Below are 23742 nucleotides of genomic sequence, written 5' to 3'. Positions count from 1 at the left end.
GTGATTTCAAATAATTGCGTAAAAGAATCAGCTCACCCTTCCTTAGGAATTTGAGCTTGAGGACACAGTACACTGGTAAATACGTACTTTTGCAACGGAAGGTTCATTCCTTCAGGCCTGCATGGACCAAAATCAAGATTAGAGGCAATCACACCCGCAGACTGACTGTACTAAATAAAGTTCCAAGAACACATTTCATAGAATTCTGCAAGTCCCCTTGAGTGACGTGAGAAGGAGAAAGAGGAAGACAGCATTTTAGTAACAGTATCCTACATGTCATTTAAATTAATTTGGGAGGTACTAACTGTAGTTCAAGCATGAACAAAAATGTTGCAACATGACTATACCTGCAGCCTATTTGGTTGAATCACACGTTGGAAAAAATGTCGATATTTTTTAGGCACAAAAGGTATGGCAGATGCCTTGAAAAGTAAGGTTAGAAATAATTACATATTTCCTCAAAGTCTGATAAATACACACAAAGGGACTGAAATACTGTTAATTATTTTGCAAATTTAATTGCTATCGTCCATGATTCAGTTCACACAAATCTTTAATCAGAAACAGTATAAGCCTCCGTGCAGGTTATCTGCATCTGATAACCTTAACAAATACCAGAATTATTGAACATTTTCAAATCACATACATGCAATGTATCCTTGTCAATACATTTAAGAACACTGACAAGATTTTTCTCACTTTTTCTCTCCATATAAGCAGGTTTAAAATTATTTAAAACACATAAAATGCAAAGAATGAAATAAATATGTTTGACCTCCATAAGGCCTACATTGAGAGCACAGCCATTAAAGCAATTAGGAATGGCTGGAAGTTATAATAATTTAACAAGATTTTTCACCAAAAATTACATTCAATACGTTAAATCACGCAGCCAATGCTTCTGCTGCAGACACAATATTATGAAAACCTGCTCCTATATGGCTGTATTTAACTGCACAGTTGACAAAAAAACATTTTCTGAATTACCTGTATATAATGTCAGGATTAAATAACTACTTAACTAAAAATATTATTCATGTAATAGTTTAAAAGTGTGAAAAAATAAACCATCTACACAGTGCTGTTTTAAAGGTTGTGCTACTAAAGACGTTATTGTAATGATATTCAAATTTCAGTCGATTACCTTTATTTTGTTTGCTTTGCTCCATTGAGCATTTTAGTGTTAAGCAATTAAAACAAATGATTAAAAATACAACTCACCATTAGGCTGAATATAATTTGTCTGTGCATCTTTTTCTCATTGTTGGACATTGTATCCCCCCCCTCCCCAAAAAAAGAAGAATTTCTCTATTTCTATTCCACTTGTGCTTTCATTGTATTTGAGGATGAGGAAAAACTGTGTTTCTGCGTTTGTAGCACGTTTGATAAATGGTAGAAAAAAAGACACGCCAACGCAGACGCAGGTGTGCCATTGGCAAAAAAGCCAATAATGAATGTCATCCGTTTGACTGAACAGGCGCCAGAGTCAACAACGTCAATCGATTCCTTACTGTTCAGAAAACAACTGTGGGAGCTCATTACATATTAGCGCTAATCATTATGTCAGATATGTTGAAAGAAGCAAGTGCAGGAAAATAGAGCCAATTATCAGCATGGAAAGTACAACAAGTGGTCACTCCCTGTCTTGGGTATGTCGTTGTCATAGCTGCTTTTCTTGATGACGTTGTTGACAAACAAAACAGAATCGGCCGTGGCAACTTGAGTCCAACAACAATGCTCCTTTTCTCAGTGAAAAAAAAACAAAAAACCTCGTATTACTGACATGCCGTCTGAAGGTGCCAGAGTCTGAATTATAAGTTAAAAGTTTACCCACCAGTGCCCAGCCACACCAACCGTAACAATAAACTGATTAAATTCCTGAAGATGATTAGGTTCTACTGATGCTCCCAGTGATGGCACTCAATAAGCTGGCTCTCCAAGAGAGAACTTTCATGGTCTCGGTGCACTCACTGCACTCCTGTGTTGCCTATAGCGGCAGAAGCTACAGGTCCGATTCGTCTTCGGGCTCTAAAACTCCAAGTTCCGTGCAGAGAAGGTCAAGCTCTTTCTGCGCGTCTTCATCCTATTAGTGAAGACTTTATATTAGTGCATTGCAATGAAATGAGTAACTTCATGATTTGAACATTACTTGATTTAAATCATTCATTAGTATTAACAGCTATAGACATCAAAGATTCATTTTTCCTGGGATGACCGTGAATAAACTGAAAAAAAAAGGTGGTGGTAATGATGAACTGAGTTGGAAGTACAGAATCAATCAAAATGGTCCAATTATATGCAGAATTACAATAGAGAAAAAATATTACAAAATCCCCATTGGTATGAGTGAATGGGGCTTTTCGCCCGCGGGGTGAAAAATGCTGAATTATGGGCAAGCTGTGAAATATGGGAATGCGAAAAATAATAGCATGGGAAATGTGAATTTTTGGAACAGGTTGAAATTGTAACGATTTGAATTGGTCAACAAATGTAAAAAATGGAATGGCAAAATGTAGAATACATGTAAATGATTTCACCATTCATACACTTTGCATATGTGTTTATATTGTAATATAATATAATATTGTATTATATTGTGTTACAGCACAAGAGCAAGTGAATCTGCGCCAATCTGGGTGCGTCTTGGTTTTTTGTGTCGGCTCATACCTCTTTTGAAACAGACTGCATCGACGCAGCAGCTTCACACATCTCCTTGGCCTTTGTCCTGTAGCCAATGTCTCTGTAGCACTGTCACACAGAAGAACAAGATCAGAGCTAAATTGAGCCCTAAGTCCCAAATTAGGAATGAAAAAATAAATACACTGACAATAAAACAATTAGGTACAACTGCACTCCAAACGGGATTTGAACATCTATATTCAACATTTTTCTGATAAAAACATAATAATGTTCAGTTTTGATCGACACTGCCTATTGAAAGCTGTTTCTAAAATTTTGTCCGGTTAATGTCACTACGTAAGGTAACCAAAATTCTTCTAATAAGATATTTTCTTTTTTTTTTTTGGTTTGATTGAGGAATTTTCACTTTGTGCCGTTTGAGTTTCAATCATGTGAATGTAAGCATTTCTTCACTAATTTGTAACAATTGACAAACAATTAACAACAAACAACAAACAATTGTTAAACAACTTCCAACTAGATTTAAAACGATCAACTGGACAGATAAAGTAAACCAACTTGGAGGCCATTTCTAACATTTAGGTTATCTTTGTTATTTAGGCACACTATGTTAAAATGGTCAAGAGCTGTAAAAATTAATTGATTAACTGGCAACTAATTGATTATCAAATTAATTGACAACTATTTCCCTAAATGAGGCATCATTTAGAGCCATATTTAACACCGTAAAAATATTCAGATTTCAACCTCTCAGCAATAATCATCTCAGCAATAATTTCTGTAGCAATTCATGAAAGTAGGCTGATTATCTTTTATTTTCACAATTAGACATTTGCAAAGATTTGCTTGTAGTTTGGGAAAAAAGGTGACCGAACCAGCGATTGAATCACTTGGGCGCAACTGCTTAATTGTTAATTTTTTAATCACAAAACAACTGCTAAATAAACTCAAATTGGGAAAAACGGTTTTCTTCCTTAAAAGTTTTTTTATTTTTTATTTTTTATTTACTTAATCGATAAGACTATTCAATTATATTATCAATTCTAAATTGATGTTAAATTATTTTAACATTTAATTTGCATTTTATATATATATATATATATATATATATATATATATATATATATATATATATATATATATATATATATATATATATATATATATATATATATATATATATATATATGAATAGTGGCAGATTTTCATTTAACCTAATCCTCATTTAATATTTTGTTTAATCACGAAACAATGGTAAATAAACAACACGTTTGGTTAGATTAATATATGTGGAGTTTTATCTCTGCATATCATTAGTTACAGGGAGTAACAGTGTGCAAAGATGTGATGTATCTGTTGAATTTGTGTGTAATTTAGTGAATTTGTATGTTGGACCCACTCTAAAAATAAATTAGAAATTTGAAAAAAAAAATATCATGTAATCCACATTAGAATTCAAATTCTACAAATACTTAACAGTGACAGCCCAACGTATACAGTACGTCACATGCAGTGCTGTTTTAAAGATTTAAAATACTTTCAAAAGGAGTCTACCTTAGCAAGAAATACATAGTTGAGTTTGGAATATCTTGGATGTATCTCTTCAACCTATAACAGAAAAAAATGTGAAGGTAACATTTCAGGAAGAAATAGTATGCTGATTTGTGGAGGCCTTTAGTCTTGCTCTTCAAACACAAAATCCCTTTTGGCAGTTTCGTTTTCATGTCGTGGGCTGCATGTTATAACAGGGATCAAGAAATGGATGGAAAGGATACACAAGACTCAAGGAAGAGGCACGCACCTCTATATTAGCCAGAAGCAAAATTCATGTCTCTACTATATAAACAATCAAAATGTGAGAACACACATTAAGCCTGTCTAAACACCAAGGGTTTGGCCTCTGAGAATTTGGCACACGAGAGATTTGGGAGGAACGTGAAATTGAGCATTTGTCAAATGGGACACAAGAACATGTCTTGGTTTAATACTCAGTCTGTTTACTTTCTTTTTTTTTTTTCTTCTTTTTCTTGCATAAGCCATGAAGCTGTGTAGTTCATCTCAGCTTGCTGTCTCGAAATTGAGGTCGGCTAAGACCAAGGTTGCATCGCCTGGGAGGTGGAGGATGGGGCAATGTGGTTATCGGGGTCACACACCGAGGCCTGACCCGTGTGACGACACCGGTGTGATCCCATCTTCTGCATTGGGAGCATGCACTCGGTGACCAACTGTGAATTGAGGGTGCGGGGATCTCTCTTGACAAGGGTATGTTGACGAAATAATTCTGCATCATTCGCAATGGATCTTGTTCAACATCGGGACCGTCGCAAGGCCCTCAACATATGTAATAGCAGAGGCCAGATGAATGAAGAAAAAGAACCTTTAGGAAATTCTTGAGTGCGTCTTCCACTGTGGCGCTGGGAGGTTCTCCAAATAACGCAGCAGCAACTTTTCTTTCAAGCCAGGACAACTGGGCTACCTGCAAAAGTGACATCACACTGTAATAAGAGTCATCCTATTGACAATATAATGCCAGGCTATAAGCAATTTAAAGCGCCAAGTCTGGTTTGAATGCTTCGTGTCCTCAATTCCTGCTGTGATAATACTAAACTTGACAGTGTATGTAGAGAAACAGTATCTCAACTTAAGATCAAACAACAATGCAGTATTTTGTATGACCTATTCTCTTTCTCAGGCTGAAAAACATGCCGATATTTGCTCAGGCCAAGTAATTGAACTAGACCTTTGGAGCCATTGAATGAAATTTTAGTACTGCTGTTAGATTTTGTCACGTTTTTCGCTCTTTGTTTTGTTGCTGTCAATCTTATAAACAGTTAAAGTTAGGGTGACCAGATATTTATAAAACATTAGATAGTCCATCTATTGACTGATGGATGTGTTATTACTTTGATGCTGATGCTAAATGCCGCTCAACAGTGCAAAGAACTCACCATGACCCTACCTCATTTGCTTGGTCCCAGTGTTGTGCCAATGTAGTAACATTTGTACTGACTCCCTTACAACACTCGGATGTTTTTGCAAAACCCTTTACATAAATCTGAAAATCAATTGGGACAATAATAGTCACTGTCCACCAAAAAGCTCAACTCGCTACAGTCTGTCTTCATTTTCAATGATTCGTCAACACCAAAGCAGTTAGTAGTTGTAGTAAACGGTTTAAATTCCTTTTTAAATTTTTGATCATATACATCACAAATTCATTGATTGATAACCGCACGTCCCAAACAATTGGCTTTCTTGACCAGAAAAAAAATAAACAGGACATCAGGACGTGACCTAGTAAAATCAGGACAAGGTAATTGGGCAGGCAATTTCCGTCGGGATTCGGTACACAAAGCTCAAAATTGGTGCTGTCCCGGTTAAAACAGGACATCTGCTCAGTGCTCATCCTATCTATTTCGACTTTCCATCACAAGTGATTTATGCACCAGTATCTTCCAACCAGCATGATTTATTTATTTATTTTTTTAGATCTACTTCCTTTTTGTCAGACTGTGAGAGTCACTAGAAGTCATCTGCTTCACACTAATCCTCTGAGCAGCGTCTAATTGCAGGTGTAGTATTGCCATGGCGTCATCGCGGTAGCTTTCAAACAGAGGCGCTCGCCGGGCAGAAACACTAGATCATTGTGGGGCATGCAAACCCGAGAGAGCTCCTATTAAATTCAGACTGTGAAAACATCAAGTGTTAGCACACCGCTTCTGACTCCTAGCGTGATTAGTAAATGTGTGTGTTGTTGACATTAATGACAGTGATCTCGCTAACAACTTATTTCCTTCCTGACAGCTCGTCTAACATTTTGACTGCAGCAATGCTCGAAAAGTAACTATAAAAATATATGAGTCATGCAATGCTCCAAATAAACTGCAAGTAGCTTGAATGACTGGCTGACCAGACACAGTGAAAACAATCGGGAGCTGTATCAACATAATGAAAATGTGTTCTTACAATCTGATTTCAAGCTAACAATGGTGTCTAGTAGCACTCTGTGGAACATCCTCACGTAGAAAACAAACAACGAGGAAAACCCAAACAGTGGCAGTGCTTAAGGGGAAACATTGGGTGTGTTTGCAATGAGAGATGAGCGGTCATGTCAGCATTTAGGGATGTGGGGGGTATGCGAGATATAGTGAGTGTTACACACAGCGTAGCACCAGCGGCCCAGCAGATAGTAGGACAGGGGGTCTTGGGGCTTCAGCTCAATGGCTTTATCCAGATGATCCTGAAGTGAGTGTAAACCAGACAGACAGGGTGAACATTTTTACTGTTGATTCATGACATGGCTGCTAATTCCATTGCTTTCTGTCCTGACCTGATCTGTCCTGCTTCACCAACCCACAACTATTTCACAAACATCTCTCACACACGCGATGGTGGGGAAAGCAATCATACAGTTAGGCCTCTCACGCACCCGTCCTCCTGCTTTTCCTTTCGCCTTCTCTGACACTTTTTTTCACATTCAACACCCTTTTGCTCATGTGCCCAATAGCTTTTCAGGTAAACTGTGGTTTGGGGAAATTAAAGTCTAGATGCCATTATTACACCTGAACACATGTGACAGTTAAAGATGTGGGAGTGATTCACTGGTTTAAGTGAGTAGCCATTCACACCATTTCACAGAAAAAACTTACTAGCATGCACACACACAAACACACACACACACATGAAAATGCACAAACATTTGAAGGCAATAATGCAACAGGGCGTTGACATACAACAACCTACTGTACCTTAAAAATGTATCCATTTTTTATCTTGTTCTGCACGGTGTCATATTCTGCCATAATCCCACACATAATGGCATACCTGAAAGGCACAATGCTGACAGTTAATGTACTACTGAATTTAAGTGTTTTACTTAAGCACACTAATTTAAGTCTGCTTGCACTTTGTCAAACACCACAGATCCACATAAACACCTTTCATGTATCATGGGCGGTGCTGATAGTAAATCTTCTACTGCATGAGTGGGGGGTGGGGGGGGGGGGGGGGGGGGGGTCAAAGCCCAGTCTGGCCAAGGTGACACTTGCAACAGAAGCAAACAATGTCTTGTATCACCAGGGAGGCCTGGGTGAGATAATTGAAATCTCACTTACAAAGTGGCCTAAGAGTTCAAATACCCCCCCGCCCCCCCAATCTCCCTTGCATAAACAAGCTAGTAAGCCTACTGAGAATTCAATGTGTGCATACAGTACCTTGAAAAGTATTCATACCCCTTGAACATGTTCCACATTTTGCGACCTTAACATATTTTCTTGACATTATGTGATAGATGGGCACAAAGGTGTCATAATTGTGAATAAAAATTGTGTCAATGTCAATGTTATTTGTTTAGCACATGAACATAAAGTAAATGTGCTTCAAGAAAAAAAAGCAAGATGGCAGTGCATTGAAAATGCATATAAAATTGAGAAAGTTTTCAACATTTTCAGCAAATCTAAGTGAGCGTTAGCAATCACTAATCAAATCCAGTGCAATCAACTACCTTCAGAAGTCACCTAATTCAGGGATTTTCTAGCTAACAGGGGATCAGAATATCTAAATTCAGATTTTGATGCTTTAAGTACCTTGACATCAGAACGGGAAAAAAAGCAGTGGAATAATAGCAGGCACCTAAACAATTCTAATGGCTTTGTTAACCTTGGGGGAAAAAGAACAGCAAGGGACATAGTAGATTGACTTGTGCAATTGTTTGCTGCTTGTGGTTTAGTAAATGACAACATTGGTCTCAGTATGCGGTGACAGAGCCACCATTAGTGTAGGAGTTTATAATGGGATCTTTCACAAAATATATCGGTTGGTGGTATTCACTTGTACTTCTTCTGTGTAGCGAATTTAATTTCAAGCACAATTTGGTACCTTCCCACAGAGCTAAAAGTACCAATACCAGGTTTAAAAACTATGGAACAATTTAACTTGATTGGCCAGCAACCTCACTTGACTTGAACACTACTGAACATTTATGGGGTGTGGTCAATAGGAACACAAAATAAGAGAGAGGGCCTGAAAGCCAATATCAAAGCCACTTGCACTCTAAAGACCTCAACTATGAAAATTTTCAACTATGAAAATCATTTCCTTGCCATACTACTTGCTTTCATTACATTCATACAATATGCTTTCATTAATGAAAAAGGAGGCCCAAAACAGTGATGTGGGCATATCACTTTGGTTGCATTCCACAAGGGCGAACAAATAAAGGCCTGAAATTTTACACTTTGTGTGTGGTGAACTGATATGATATGTTTCACTTTTTGAAACAAATGATTGAAATGATTGGATTTCACTCAATATTCAAATTTTTTGACACCACCCTGTACGTAACTGACACAAGTGAGGACAAGATGGCCTCCTATCTTTTGTCTATACTGAAAGGTACATGATTGGTATGTTCAGGGCTCTAATTTAAGAGTTTGCAGTTACTAATGTGTTTGTTTAGTTTTTGTTTGCATCATTTGTGTTTTGTTTGTTTTGTTTTTTTCAATTTTTAAGAGCGTGTGTTTACTTTTATTTCGCATTTGTAAAGTTGTGTTTTATTATTGTTCACATCACTCTGATGTTTGTAGCATCATGCCGATTGGTCTTTGGGACAAAAATGGTCTGACGGCCTGATAACATTTTTTAAGCACAATATTTCGAAAGGGGTGAAACTGAAAAAATGATATTGATGCCAATCTTGAGATCCAATGCTGCATTGAGAATTATTTTAAGCACAAGTATGTAAACCTGATCTGCCATCAAATGTATAATCTAGACCTTTATATTTTTTTTGATGTGGTGCAGCAAAATAATAATAGTAAAAAAAAAAAAAAGTTAATGTCACTAAACTCAATCTCATTAAAGTTGGGAATGGATTCAAGTCCAAGAACGGGCCTTATAACAAGGTTTTTTGGGCAGTAATTTATCAATACATGTCGTTCAAATAAAACAAAATAAAATGAAGCCACTTACGTGAATGAGTAATTATATCTTCTAAATGGAACAATTTAGCTTCAGATATTTATAGGTCACAGTAATTAGAGACATAAAGAAAGATGTGTACAACTGGTTTGACTAAACAGGGTTTGTGTCCAACTGGAATTATTGTATGACGTTTCGAAAGTCAACTTCTGGACTGTATCCAACTGAAGAAGGCTTGCTTTGTAACGTGCCTGTCGATATTATTAGAGAAGTAAGCATTTGTGTTTGATATAATCAAAAAAATAACACATTTAGTACAATGGTACTGACAAGTGTGAAATTAGGGCTGCAACAATCAAAAATAAATAAATAAATAAAAATAAAGATGTCATGGACCCCCCCAAGCCCATCATTTTTATATAACAAAATTGGAAGATCCATCCAAAGCTTAAAAACACAGAATAGATTCCAAAAAGCTCCAAAATCCCTCCATTCAGCAGGGCAAAGAATGTACCGTAGTAGTTTCACTGGCAAAGCAGAAACTGAGCGGCAGCTCTTCTAGAAAACATCTGCCAACTAGTGACAGGCTGGGCGGCACAGAGAAAAACAGGTGACAAGTGTTCTCACGGCATCAGAACACTTTGTAAACAGTTACCTCAGACATAAACTTCCTTGTGACAGGGCCTGGTACCGTTCCCAGTCCCTGCCTCTCCCCTTTACAATGTACCTTGTAACCACTGATCTTTGACGCCATTTTTGCTTAGTTTAAGGATTTTCCATATTCCATTAAGAGGATGTAGGATTAAAGTTAAAGCTTAGGTAAAGCTGTTTCTTTTAATTAACTAAACAAACACTTTGTTATATGACTTAAAGGTTGTAGCACATGAGTGGCCTAATGCTAATTAAAGCACTAGAAAAGTAAGTATTGTGGTATGAAAATAATCATAAACTTTCAGCTACACACTGCTCAGGAGTGTCCAAAACTTTTCCTCCAAGGGCCGTATTTACAAGTCGAAGGTTAGCAAGGGTCACTTTGATTTTTTTTATGAATGTTCATTTATCAAGCACGCCGAAATCAATAACTTTTTTTTTTTAATTGTTACCTAAATGTCATTCTATCAGGCAACTAGTTTGACTATGGGGTTGTCAGAGACTGCACTGAACAACATCTAAATTTTGAATACTACATTCATAACAAAAACAGGAGCAAAACAGGAACTCATCATTTTAGCAGTTATTTTAGAATCATTTGTGTGATTTCACATTTTGAACCTTGACACAAAAATTGGATGAACCTATTTTGTGTGGAAAAATTCATTATTACTTATGTGTTATAAAGACAATTGTCTTGTTGCATATTTGCATATACACAACATGCAATGTAAAGCAAAATTATCAGGAGCAAAGTTACTTTTAGGATATACTGGAGGACACTTAAAAATGGCCAGTGGCCCCAAATGGCTCCCGGACCATAGTTTGGACACAGCTGTAGTGGGTACTAACTGGGGTGAAGTACCGGTCATGAAAAGGTTATACTACATCCTATTGTGGAAGCTTATAGTGAAACAACTGATGCAACATAAGTAAACAACATAATACATTTTAACTTGTGTAAAACTCATTGTCACACCAGATGTCAGTAAACATAAATGGAATGGGGATGTGCATGCTTTCTTGAAGATGTGTGTCAAGTTTAATACTTCTATAAAGAGCTGTCAGCGGATCTCCTCCATTAAAGCTGTTGATTCCGTGTATGATCAGGAGTCAAGTTTTGACATGAGCATCATTTCAGGTGAGGAATGTACCAATGAGGCTTGCACAAATACCAACAGGATTTCTGATGCCATCAGGCCCATTCTGCCACACAGATTAAAAGCAAGGGGATTTCACAAGCAACCAGGGAGGCACACCAAACTAAAATTGACTTGTCTTCTTTTGTCAATGTGTCAAGGTTAATAGTGAGCCACAAATATGCCAATTGCGCTAAATGAGAGAATATCACATCGAGATGTATTTTGAGAGTTTTTTTTTTTACTTTTATTTTTTTTTACATTTATTTGTTCTGTCATAGGTCGATGTGGAATGTCGAACAGCTGTGAGAACAGAAAACAGAACATGGAGAAAAAAATATTTTAACATACCATTGGTGACTTTCAGCACATGTAGGGTTCAGCGCCACTGCATCCTCACCAACTTTCTTTCCTAAAATGTAAAAAAAAAAAAATAATAATATATTACTGCTCTATTAGGCCTAAAAGCAAATTTTTTGGTCATTTGTTTTGCATTTGTGGGACTCTCTGGATTTGAAAAATATATTTTTTTTTTCTTTGTGTTTTGTTTTTCTTCACTTTTATGTCTTATTATAATTTTGAGAATAAACATCATTCGTCAACAAGCGCTGTTGCGTCGTTGATTTTCCTGGATGCCTTTAAATGGATGTGTTGGAAATATATCATATATATCAGTAAACTCATAAAAAATGAACAAGTTGTAAAGTTTTTTTTTTCTTTTTCTACAGTTAATGCCAATTACAGGATTTGCAGTGAAGTTTGGATTGTGCTATGATGGGTTGGCTGAACTGTAGGTTTGAATCTTGTTGTCAGAGTACCGTGATTTACAATATTTGAGTCACTTGGTAAGATTTTTTTTTTTTTTAATACATCACCATCAACAGGCAAATGTAGGCACACCAAGACAGATAGTCTGATATACATTTCAACAAAACATATCCAGAGGGAAGCGGTACAAAAACACCAAGAAAGGAAGCTTTATCCTAAAAACATTATAGGATGTAATAGCATAAGACAGTATAAGGTTACCAGTTTCGGCATGATTCTTCTTTTCTTCAGGTGTGGCGCTGATGTCATGAACATCGCAATATGCTCTGATTAGACGCCAAAGAAACGCTGAGTTCTGTCCTAACTAGAAACAGAATTAAATGAGTCAAAACATCTAAAAACAGAAGGCCATTTCCAGCCCGTTTAACAAACCTCCTCTCGATGAGCTGTGAGAATGTTCAGACTTTCTCTTTTGTCATTGTCTGTGCCCTGATGCAAGGAGTCGATCCTCTCAAGTAAGCAAGTTAACTTGTCTGTTGTCTCCTGTCTTTCATTCCAGTGTTCATCATCACTTTGTTCCTCTTCATCTGAGTCAGTCAGTGCAGTTATATACCTGCATCAACAAACGTAGGAAACCAATACCTTCAGTTTACTGCCGCTGTGTGCGGTGCGTAACTAAGATTAACGGGTACCAAAATCTGAGAAAGAAAAGCATTTTGACACGGTAACCAGAATGAAAATAAATAAAATGTGGGTTAAATGGATCGATTGCATAAGAAAAGGCCAGAGGTTGATTTACAGAAATGGTTACATGAAACAAATTTCAGGTGGGAGCACATATCATCTGTCACATACATTAAATGTAAGGTAATTTAAGTAAATGTAAGGTTTGGCTGAGCTCAGTTTACAAGGCAGGACATAATAAATTGTCCTCAGGTGTGATTAAGTGTGTGAATGGCTGTTCGTCTGTGTGCACGGCCGTTGGCTGGCAAACATTTCAGGATGTTGCCAAAGTCAGCTGGGATAAGCACCAGCAAGCTTGCGCCTCTTGTGAGGATAAGCAGTTGTATAAAATTGATGGATGGATGGCATTTACAAGATAATGCTTTTGTCAGAGTAAGCTTATCACTTTGCGATGTGCCCATTGGTTACTTGAATGCCATCACCTACTTGCTCGTGGAAAGGCATCATAGAATGCTAGCGATTTATTCATTCAAATGCATGAATGTATGGTTATTGCCTATTTTGTCTGTGTTTGTTCTTTCATGCTCCCAGGAAATGGCAGTTTAAACACTTCTCAGAGATGTGGAAGACTGGGTGCTAAACAGTTACCAACTGTCATAATGTGGTGACGATTATCACGATGGATGAAAATGACAGGGGAAATCCACTGTTCCGCCGGGCTTAGGCCGTCATTTTTAAATTGGTTTAATCATTTGGCGGTCTGTCAGAAACATTGTCGTTCGTTGGTGACGGACGGACGGACTGCTCACCTCTGCTAGTTTTTCAGGATGAGGCATGCAACACTCACATAAGATGTCTATGAGTGTAGTAACATTTTAAGATTGCACCTAAAAAGCAGTAGTTAAGTGCAAATCGTTATCAATAATCCATCTAGACATGCAAGACACAAAGGTCAAACCAGGACAGCTATTAAGCTCCATGTGCGTCAGTGGTGGTTAAGAGAGTATTTTGGGCTATAGGCCATAGTTATAGAGCAGCGTGTCGAAGCGGGCTACAGAGACAAACATCAGTGACCCAACAGGTGCCTTGTGCCGCAGGCTTTAACACAACTCCGCCCGTGACACACACCTTCCAGCCTGAGTGCTAAGATTACAGACATAATATGAGGACATTTGAGCTCCACAGTTTTACACCATAATTAACTAAGTCAACAACATCAATGAAGTCACAATGGTGTGCTGACAACAAAATTCAACTATTTACGGCAACTACATTACTAGAATACACAATTTGTAATTATTAAGTCTCTGAAAATGTATTTTTAAATCCATGAATTTCCGTAAAAAAGTGTTGAAAATCTGCAAAGCAACTAACTGCAAATAAGGTAAAATCTACTTTGGCCTTAATTACATGGTTGTCTCTTGTTGCATAACAAGTAAAATAAAAACTGGAAATTTTAATGAAAGTAATTAAATTTAAGCATGACATTTTTCCATTACATAAATAAAAGAGCACCGTGGGGAACATGCTGCAGCATTTCATGCAGACACAGTTGGATTACCAACATTTCTTTTTTGTTCAGAGTTAGGCTACTATAAATTAATATTTATTATTGTTATTATTATAATGCTATTATTTTTCCATAGGCCGTGAATGTAAATTTGTGTTTCGTCAATGACATAGTTTGTGTAAGCAAGTACATGGTGTTTCAGGGAAATGTTCAAGTTATCGTGTACAAGTGATTCTCAGTGATTTATTTTTAATGATGAACCAACTGTGATTTTTTTTTTTTTCAGCCAAGTCCGCCCTAACAGGGGCAAAACATTTTTGGATGGAGGGGAAAAAAAAAAAAAGACTCACTTGCCATCCATGCCTGATTTCTGAAACTTCTGAACTACTTTACATTGGTATCGTTTTTTTTTTTCAGCAACTTCAGAAGATCGATCATGGAACGTAGTCTGTTTTATTTTTTGGTCGTGTGAAGGAAAAATTGCATCACTAATGGCATTTTATTTATATAAAACTTAACATAATAATCCTGTACAATCTTTTGCAAAGGATTCGTTATAACACCACTTAGCACTAAGCAATCTCGTGTTCCACTTAATTTGCTCTTAATTTGAAAAGAAAAATGCATTGCTCCTCTATTAAAAAGCATCCAATTAGATTTTCTGATACCTGCAAAAACATTGCTAAAATCTTGATTGAGTTGAAACCAAGATATCCAATTACAAAATATACTGAATTACATACTAATACAATTAAATATTGAATACCCATGTTGCCACTTGTTCTCAGCTAAAATTCACTTCACATTCGCTCAAGACTCGGGCAATAACCAATCATGTTTTCTGAATTTAGATGTTCACAGCCTGCGTTATGATGAACCATTACATGAGTCCAGAGTGACTGTGATGTCAACAGTCAACCGCAAGTGGCAAATTGGCCATGCCCTGAGATTGATAAAGTAGATTTTGCAGCTTAAATCATAATTCACAAAAGCAATAATAATTAATATTGTGTTTATACTAGTGGGAGCAGATATAACATATTGCAAAGAAAACTAATGATTTGACTTGTCCTTTAAATTCTCTTTTTGAACAGCATTTTTAAACGGTTACAGGACTTTAGTGACAGTAAAAGAAAAGAACTCAGAAGTTTTCTTGTGCAGGCAAAAACTCCAACTCAAAATAATTGCTATGTCGTATCAAATGAACTGCGCTCAAGTACAGAAAAATCCATGAGGGTGCTGACTGATTTATGGTAGTGGAAACAAGAGCATAGCGCGAGATAAACCTCAAACTCACAGTGCACTCCAAAGTTATTGAGAGCTTTGGCGTTTGTTTGTCCACAGGATATATGCTTATTAGAAGTGCTACAGAGTACAACGAACCCAAGGGACATGGCAAGCGTTCAATAGAGCTTAGCAAATCTCCTTGGTTACTCTGCACAAAAACAAACCTGAGTTACCATGTCTACATCGGCAGGACTTTGAGCATGTAGCCCAGTTTATTCAGAGTGAAGCCAATGATAGGGCCAATGAGAGCCTTTCATTGGTAGCAACCTTTGACAGATTCGACAGTGTTTACTTTCCAACAGGTCAGCTGCTGAACTGCATAGCTAAAAACATCATTATGATTTTCGTTAGCCTCCTTCGGGAAACAATGCTGAGTGGAAAAACAACTTGTCACGGATGTCGGATGACAGTACCGGTAATTGAGCATGATGCAATTTCGATCAAAGTACTGTATAGTAAAATTCCTTGACAATGAAACCTGCATGAGCAAAAATACCCCCGTGTGAAAAAAAAAAAAAAAAAATCCATGCATTGAAGCCTTTCCCGCTTTGTTACTTCCTCGTGCAAAGAAAAAATCCTGTAGCATAATAAGAAATGGTTTTTTTTCTGCATTCAATTCAAATGGAGAAAACAAGCCTGCAGCAAAAGTCTAGCTTGGTTTATGCTTAACGCACTGGCACGAGTTTTGCAGCACTTAATACTTTCCCCACAGTTAGACAATATTCTCCCATACTATAGGTGGCAGTAAATGGAGTCTACAACATACAAACAACACGACTCTATAGCAGAGTTCGAGAATCCCAGTAGATTCAAATGATCTAAATTCTTCCAAGCGTTTTTTTAACAGACTCATCTCTCTCCAACATGGTGCTCGCCAGGAGTTGTTTACGGTAGGTCACGGTCGCCCTTTTCGTAAAGGTGTTTGTATGGGCAAACTTACATACGCAACAGTTCATCCACCATGTTTTCTGCATGTAAAGAAATTCCGAAAGGTACGTGGAAAATCTGGCCCACGTGGACTCTTCGTGAAGGGGCACGGTTGCCAAAATAAGGTAATTTTGACACATGGGGCAGCGCGGAGGTGGCAGATGCACCAAGCTTAAACCAAGCTTCACACTTGAAGACATGATAAAAGTAATAAAGTTAAAAGATGGATGAAGCAAAGTGAAAGACAAGAAATTGGTGTATGAAAATGAATGCTTATTGTAGATTTACCATTTCTTTTTTCCCAATTTTCCCAATGGTTTTGTTTTTAACTTGAGTCAGATTGTAGATTGCACAACACATTTTTTTTTTTGTGTTTACGTCCAAGAAGACATAGATGTGCTTAATTATTTGCTGGATTAAGAAATTAAGTCTGCTCAGGGAAGTGAACAGAATAAGAATTTCATTGTGTGGTATTACAATGCATATGACAATAAAACTCTTGAAACATGACTCCATAATTAAAAATACCCTGTTGTGAAAAATTTCTAGCTGCAAACATGATTTTGTTGTAGAGGAGTTCGAGTGTAATTTAATTTTCATTAGTGCACATTTAGGTATTGTGAAACTTTGTTCCAAAAATATAACATTGCAGATCTGAATAACTAAACAAACAAACAAACAAAAAAGTAAACATACAAAAAGTTTATCACAAACAAAAAAAGCAAAAACACATTACAGACACACACACACAAATAAAAAAAACAAAAAAACAAGGAAAGTTGATTGCAAAGACAAATAAAAAATGCATTACAAATGATGAAATACACCTAACATTAAACTAAGATCAAAAAAAATAAATCCCAAACAAAATTAAAACACATTACAAAGGATAAAACACAACAAATACAAGTCACAAAAAACAAAGTGTCGCGAGCACAAAAGCCAAACAAATTACAAAACACACCTTCAAATTAAATATTGCAAACAAAAAGCAAAAGAAAGAAAAGCAATTGCAAACAAAAAAGCAAAACAAAATTGCAGCTCAAAGATTGTTTTTGCTATGTTGTTTGCAATTAATTTTATTTCGTTTGTTTGCTTTTCGTTTGATTTTAATGAGATTGTTTTGTAATGTTTTGTTTTTGTTTGCAATGTTTTTCTTTGTTTTTTGGTTGATTGTTTCATCCTTTGTAATACAATGCCTTTGTGTATGATTTTTGATATGAGTCTCATTATATGTAATGTTTTCATTGTTGTTTGTGATTTTCACTCACATGTCCACAGGTCTTTGAGCAGGAAATTTTTATGACAATCAATTATTTCAAACATTAAAATATCAACAAAGCAAACATCCCCATGACGGAAGTTATACAAAATAAACAAGCGACTCCGTTTGCTTTACTTAAAACAGACTGCACTTTGAGCGAACTTGCCCATCACTACACAATACTTTTATGTTTAAATCAACAGTTCTCCAATGTCATGAATGCATTAAAAAAAAAAAAAAAAAAGCTGTAATGTCCTTGAGCTACAGTTGCATGAGTGAATGGATGTAGCAGATACTGTTCTGAATTACAAGTTCCCACAAGACATGTTTCAATGGAACCTCTGACAGCTTGGCACACAGGCAGGTTGATAGATGGGTTTTTTTTTCTGCCCCCAACAATTAGAGAGGTAGCTTCCTCTGAAGAAGCCATGATAACATATGCAAGAAGTAATTACTCTAATCTTACAACAGTTACCACCATGCTCTGAATACACAAATAATTTGTGAAATGATAAAACTGTCATTGGAGAGGAGTAAATATATTTGTTAGCAAGCTTGCCATCACTTATAGTGATGGAAAATGCATGTGCTTGATTGAAACACCACTGCCTACTGCCTAAAATGAAAACACATTTTTCTTTATGTTGTTGCAGTGCAAATTTTCCGTAAGATGAAGGACAAATGAGAGAGTTGAGCGTGTGAATAGCAACACAACCATGATTGAAACTTCAGTGACACCTACAGGTAAATTGCGATACATTCTCGGCATTACTAGTTCCTCAAGGCAACTCCTCAAATTCAACTCCTCAAATTCAACTCAGCATTGGAAAGAACACGGTAGACAAGATATCTTGTACTGGATAACAGATTAAAAAAAACACAAAACAACATTAAAAAATATTGTTATACTGAAGAACCGATAACCAAACTTTCAAAACTTTGAAAGTTAATTTGCTTCCCGGTACTTCAATTTAAGATTGTTTGTGTGTTTTTGTTTTTTGTTTTCTTTGATTGAAGGTAGGTGATCATTGAATTGTGTGATGTACAAAGTTTTAGACTGCCTTGGTAGCAGTGGTTAGTAAGTCTGCCTCTCGGTTCAGAGACCCAAGTTCAAATCCACCTCGCTCCGGCCTTCCTGTATGTGCATGTTCTCCCCATGGGTTCTCACCGGACACTCCAGTTTCCTACCACATTCCGCAAAACATTGCATGACAGGTGTATTGGACATACTAAATTTTCCTTAGGTGTGATTGGGTGTTTTAATGTTTGTTTGTTTTTTAATCCCTGTGTGCCCTGCAGTTGACTGGCAACCAGTTCAGGATGTCTCCCACCGACTGCCCGGAGTCAGCTGGAATAGGCACCAGCAAGCCTATGACCTTGTGAGGATAAGCTGCTCTAGAAAATGGATGGATGAATGGCAAGTGCTAAGTGTTGGTAAGTGTTGTAACTCATGTGTTTGAAATAATGGACAGCAGGGTCATAAGTAGAGTTCAAAAGAATCAAAGGTTAAAACAATGATGGTCTGATTTGCTATAATCCCATTCCTATCTACTTTAGTTTACAAATGCCATGTTTGAGATAAATGGGAAGTTAAAGCAAAAGGTTTTCTTTACAATATTATGTTATATGCACCACCACTAGTAAAAAAAAATCCACCTGTTTGAGCCGTCTGTCTCACAGGGGTGGCCATTTTGTCAATTTGACATCACAGTTGCTCATAGATCAGTAATGGCCAATCATGGCTCAGCTTGTGAATTTCACATGACCAAAATCAGAAAATACGTGAGCTGTGATTGGCCATGAACTGACCCCTAAGCAACATTTATGTCCTCTTCAGTTCAAAGCAATTGACAAAATGCATTTTGCTTCTCAATTCATGGTTTAACAAAAACAATATTGATAAAACAGTGTAGTAGCACTAGTAAGAGTGCATAGGCCCTATTACTATATAAAATCATCATAAGGATTGACTCATCCTTTTATATATTTGATGCGCTGTTCTTCGTCAGTGTGTGAAATCACCAAAAATTAGAAGAAACTTTGACATGGATGATGGCAAAACTCTTTTTTGTGACCTTTGATCATTCAGACGCCCCAGAATTGCATGGCCTGATACACAATATGCCACCATTTTTGTTTATAGCATTTTAAAAACATTTTAGACTAACAGAAAAAATCGTTTTGCTTGTGTACCATTGCAGCATGAGGAGAAGTACCATGCAGATTAAAAAACATAATTCAATATCTGCAATGCAGTAGTCACTACTGTAAAAGGGTTTTTAGGACAATTATATTCTTCACATTTTGCAGACTTCACAATCATATATCCCAAAATATATTCATACTCACCCTCCCTCACTTTCTGCTTCTTCAGAACTTCGCCCCCCTGCAATGGCCCCAGCAATGCTGCTTCCAGTCCTTTTCCTCCGTGTAGGTGTGGTCCTGTGGAGAGGAGCACTTCGCTGTGCATCTGTCCTATCACCTCTCCTCAGCTCTTCGCCGACTTGACCCTGTCGCGTCGGCAAGGCATTCTTCAATGCTTTCATCTCATCTTTCAACTCAGACACACACTGGAGTAGAGCCTCCAGGCGGTCCAATACTTCAATCTGGTCCCCTGCTAGGCCAGAACTATTCATTAGCAACATGCCTGGTGCAAGTTCATTATTAGTGCGTGAGTATTGCGCTGGCAAAGAGGCTCTTCGTCTCATCTTATAGCCCTGGTAACATGCCACAGCCAAGCCGATGCCAGCCGCCCCAGCCAAGGCTCCCAGAATCAGGACTTTACTGTCCGTTTGGGCCATCCTGAAGGCCTGCACAAAAAGAATATCTTCAGGTTACTAATTTTGGGGGTGGAAATGGATAAATTAATCAATCAGTGGAAAGTATGGTTTTTGTAATGTAGACCTTTCGCATATCCCTGCATAATCACCTTCGTTAGGCTCTTACCTACTATCATTATTATAAACACTAAACAACTAAAGCATTTACAGTTAAGTGACACATTCGCATTTGATATAGAAAAATATCACGTTGACATTATTCGAATTATTACTTGCACTGTCCAAATAAAAAAGGACAACATCAGAGGGAAAATAAGAGGAAGAGATTTAACACTGTTTAACATCTAACCTCTCTTTCGACAGACACATCGAGGTGTTGTGCTTGTAACAGTAATACATCACCAACGCAGTAAATAAATAAAGTACAAAGGGTATCAACATGAGAGGCTTGGTTTTAATCAGTATTGCAAAAATAAAGCTGAATCCAAACGCACAAGGATCATATGGTACCTCGCAGACAGCAGCGGAACTATACCTGAGCAATCTGTCTGTCTATCAATGAAAACACCTATACGCTGCAGCAAAAATAAACCAGGGGGAAATACATATTTATATTTACTTACAATTGCAACCACTCGCGTTCCTGTTAGCTTCGATCAGTCCAGTCAACGGCCAAAGCAAAGTTGCTGCCAGAGGTTATACGCTAAAGCTGCAATACTCGTTTGAACACGTAGCATGATGAAATTCAATATTTCAATACATAATGTCTTCTTTCAAATACCAAACCATCATCTACATTATTGTAAGCCTGGTTGCTAAATATTAATTGAAGAGAAACGTAGTTGGAAGTTGACAGACCAGCTCTCCAGTGCATCAAACAAAACAGTCCGGAAGGTTTCAAGCGCATTAAACATAGGATCCGCTTTACCAAAACAGCGTGATTTAATACTACTACTACTACTACTACTACTACTACTACTACTACTACTGATAATAATATTAATAATAAGCGCTGTAATTATTATTATTATTGTTATTATTATTATTGTTGTTGTTGTTGTTGTTGTTGTTTTGCGCAAAGCCAAAGCCCAACAACACAGCTTGCAGATGAGATTATTATTCATTCCTCAGGAGAAGAAAAAACTGATACAGATTCTTAAAATGTTATTAAAATCTCAAAACATTTACATTTTTAATTTGACCTTTGTTAAATCGCAATATTAACCATACATTGAATATTACTTACCTCTGGAATTTGCTCCTCTTCTTCAGCAGACACTGCCTATATAGTTCATTATCAAATCAACCTTGGAAATGTGGTCATCGCTGTCCTCAGTAAGGTTTATTTAAGAGTTATAAATGACCTTCGCGGAGCAGAGGGGTTAGCTAAAGATTAATTTTCTTGTTTAGAGCCTCTTTCATGAAAAGACAGCAAACAAGCGGTGTAACTTTAACGGGTTACAGTATACCGTTACAGTGTCTAATTTACATGTCAAAGCACTTTATTATTAAACATAAATAAGCGATTAAGATAATGAATACATTGATGGATGGCTAAATGAATGACTGATTATTTTGTCGGGTAAAGTTTGTTTATGTAATGGCACGGGACGCTGATTTCCTCTAAGCACTTTAAACACAGCATTGTTCCTCTGTCCACAACATGCATTCTGCCAGAAATAAACGAAACAATCCTGAAATCCAGAGGAGTGGCTATGAGGAAAATAGAAGCAAGTGCTACCAGCCTTGGGTATGTCCTGACCCTGAGGGTATACGATATGACGATAAGGGGCTGTACATAGTTGTGGCCTTGTTCCTTTTTGGTCAAAGTCAGCAGATAAGTAGAAACTGTCAACTGTAATTTTATTCTACTAAACACAGCCATTGAAATGTTCATACAACCCAGGCCAGGAGTAACCAAAAACAGCCACAGATTCTCTTTTGTGCATGCAAAAATGATTTGAAGATTTGCAACTCGTGTAGCATCTGTTGCATGTCAGTGTTTTTTGGTGTTGTGTGACAATGGGATAGATAGATGGATGGATGGATGGATGGATGGATGGATGGGTGGGTGGGTGGGTGGGTAGGTAGGTAGGTAGGTAGGTAGGTAGGTAGGTAGATAGATAGATAGATAGATAGATAGATAGATAGATAGATAGATAGACAGACAGACAGACAGACAGACAGACAGACAGACAGACAGACAGGGCAGTATAACACATACACAAATAACCCCTCACCTATACACATTCATATCCATGTTGGAATTCAGTCTTCAAATAATCTACTAATTTGGATGCTTTGGGAACGTGGGAGGGAGGCATCTTAAATCCTGAAAGAAAACTGAAGCACAAAGGTAACATGCTAACTCCTCATACCTGTAGATGCTCCAATAGAGCTACTTGACTGTAAGACACACTGACCAGATGCATCTCAGTTTCATCATGCATGCATGTCATGGAACAACAATGGAATTTATCAAAACAGCACAATAACTGACCAGATACAAAGTACAAACTGAACATAAGGTCATAGTTAAATGATTAAAAGTCCAATGGTACAGGCTGCCAAGAAGATTAGCAGGCCCCCACCAGCTAGATCAGTTGAGAATCATTTCTTATCTTGGTGGCAACCTAGTCAGTGTCTATGCATGCATACATGCAATTCAAAAAGAATATTTCACATTTACTTGCTTGAGTGGTGAAAGCTGGCTACTATGAAAGCAGGCAATGTTTTGAGAACAATTTGGAGATAGCAATAGAGCGCATACAGATTGCATCCTATATACATAAAAATGAGAAAAACGGTAGCTGTCCTATTGGCTCTCGAGCCACACCTGTGACTATCAAAGAAATTGTTGTTTCAAGTACTGTATCACGTTTAACAGGAATTTCAACCATAGCACTGCACAGGCAGTATGAATCAAGTATACTTTTAGTCCTGTAAAAACAATTTTAAACTACTTGTACGCATCAAGCTAGCAGAGTGATACATGAAATCAACGTGTCTTTCAACATTGAAGTGTGACAACACATTTATGGAAGAAAATCAATACAAAAGCTACTTCTTCTTCTTTTTGCACTCTCGCTTTTTCTTCTCTCTCTCACACACACACACTCTTTCATTCGCTCTCTCTCTCATCATTCAAATGTCTATAAAATGTCATAAATGCTA

General features: G+C 37.2%; 1 protein-coding gene across 2 annotated transcripts; it reads right to left on the bottom strand.

Moving 5' to 3' along the window:
- Positions 1–493: 493 nt before the first annotated feature.
- rmdn2 (regulator of microtubule dynamics 2) lies at positions 494–21897 on the bottom strand. Of its 2 annotated transcripts, none has more exons than XM_088420790.1 (11): positions 21815–21897; positions 20138–20598; positions 12549–12729; positions 12378–12480; positions 11700–11760; positions 7389–7464; positions 6803–6880; positions 5018–5116; positions 4195–4248; positions 2668–2748; positions 494–2083 (listed from the first exon to the last, which is right to left on the bottom strand). In XM_088420790.1, exons 2-11 carry the CDS (start codon positions 20587–20589, stop codon positions 2003–2005), a joined length of 1266 nt encoding a protein of 421 aa, XP_088276916.1. In that variant the 5' UTR covers positions 20590–20598; positions 21815–21897; the 3' UTR covers positions 494–2002. The 2 variants fall into 2 exon arrangements, with proteins under 2 accessions (XP_088276916.1, XP_088276915.1); XM_088420789.1 differs by lacking the exon at positions 21815–21897 and adding an exon at positions 21192–21436.
- Between the last annotated feature and the right edge of the window lie 1845 nt (positions 21898–23742).

The sequence above is a fragment of the Hippichthys cyanospilos genome, chromosome 8 (assembly GCF_059441005.1).
Source record: "Hippichthys cyanospilos isolate Australia breed blue-spotted pipefish chromosome 8, RoL_Hcya_1.0, whole genome shotgun sequence".
In the NCBI taxonomy this organism is placed as follows: domain Eukaryota; kingdom Metazoa; phylum Chordata; class Actinopteri; order Syngnathiformes; family Syngnathidae; genus Hippichthys; species Hippichthys cyanospilos.
Note: the sequence above shows the minus strand (reverse complement) of the source record. Positions and strands in the feature narration are given on the sequence as shown.

Coding starts and splice junctions, on each gene's coding strand:
- rmdn2 (XM_088420790.1), bottom strand. CDS start 20,589: ATGGCCCAAACGGACAGTAAAGTCCTGATTCTGGGAGCCTTGGCTGGG. Junction 12,730..20,137: donor GAAGCAGAAAGTGAGGGAGG/GTGAGTATGAAT, acceptor TTGTTGATGCAG/GTATATAACTGCACTGACTG. Junction 6,881..7,388: donor AAAATGGATACATTTTTAAG/GTACAGTAGGTT, acceptor CACTCACTTCAG/GATCATCTGGATAAAGCCAT.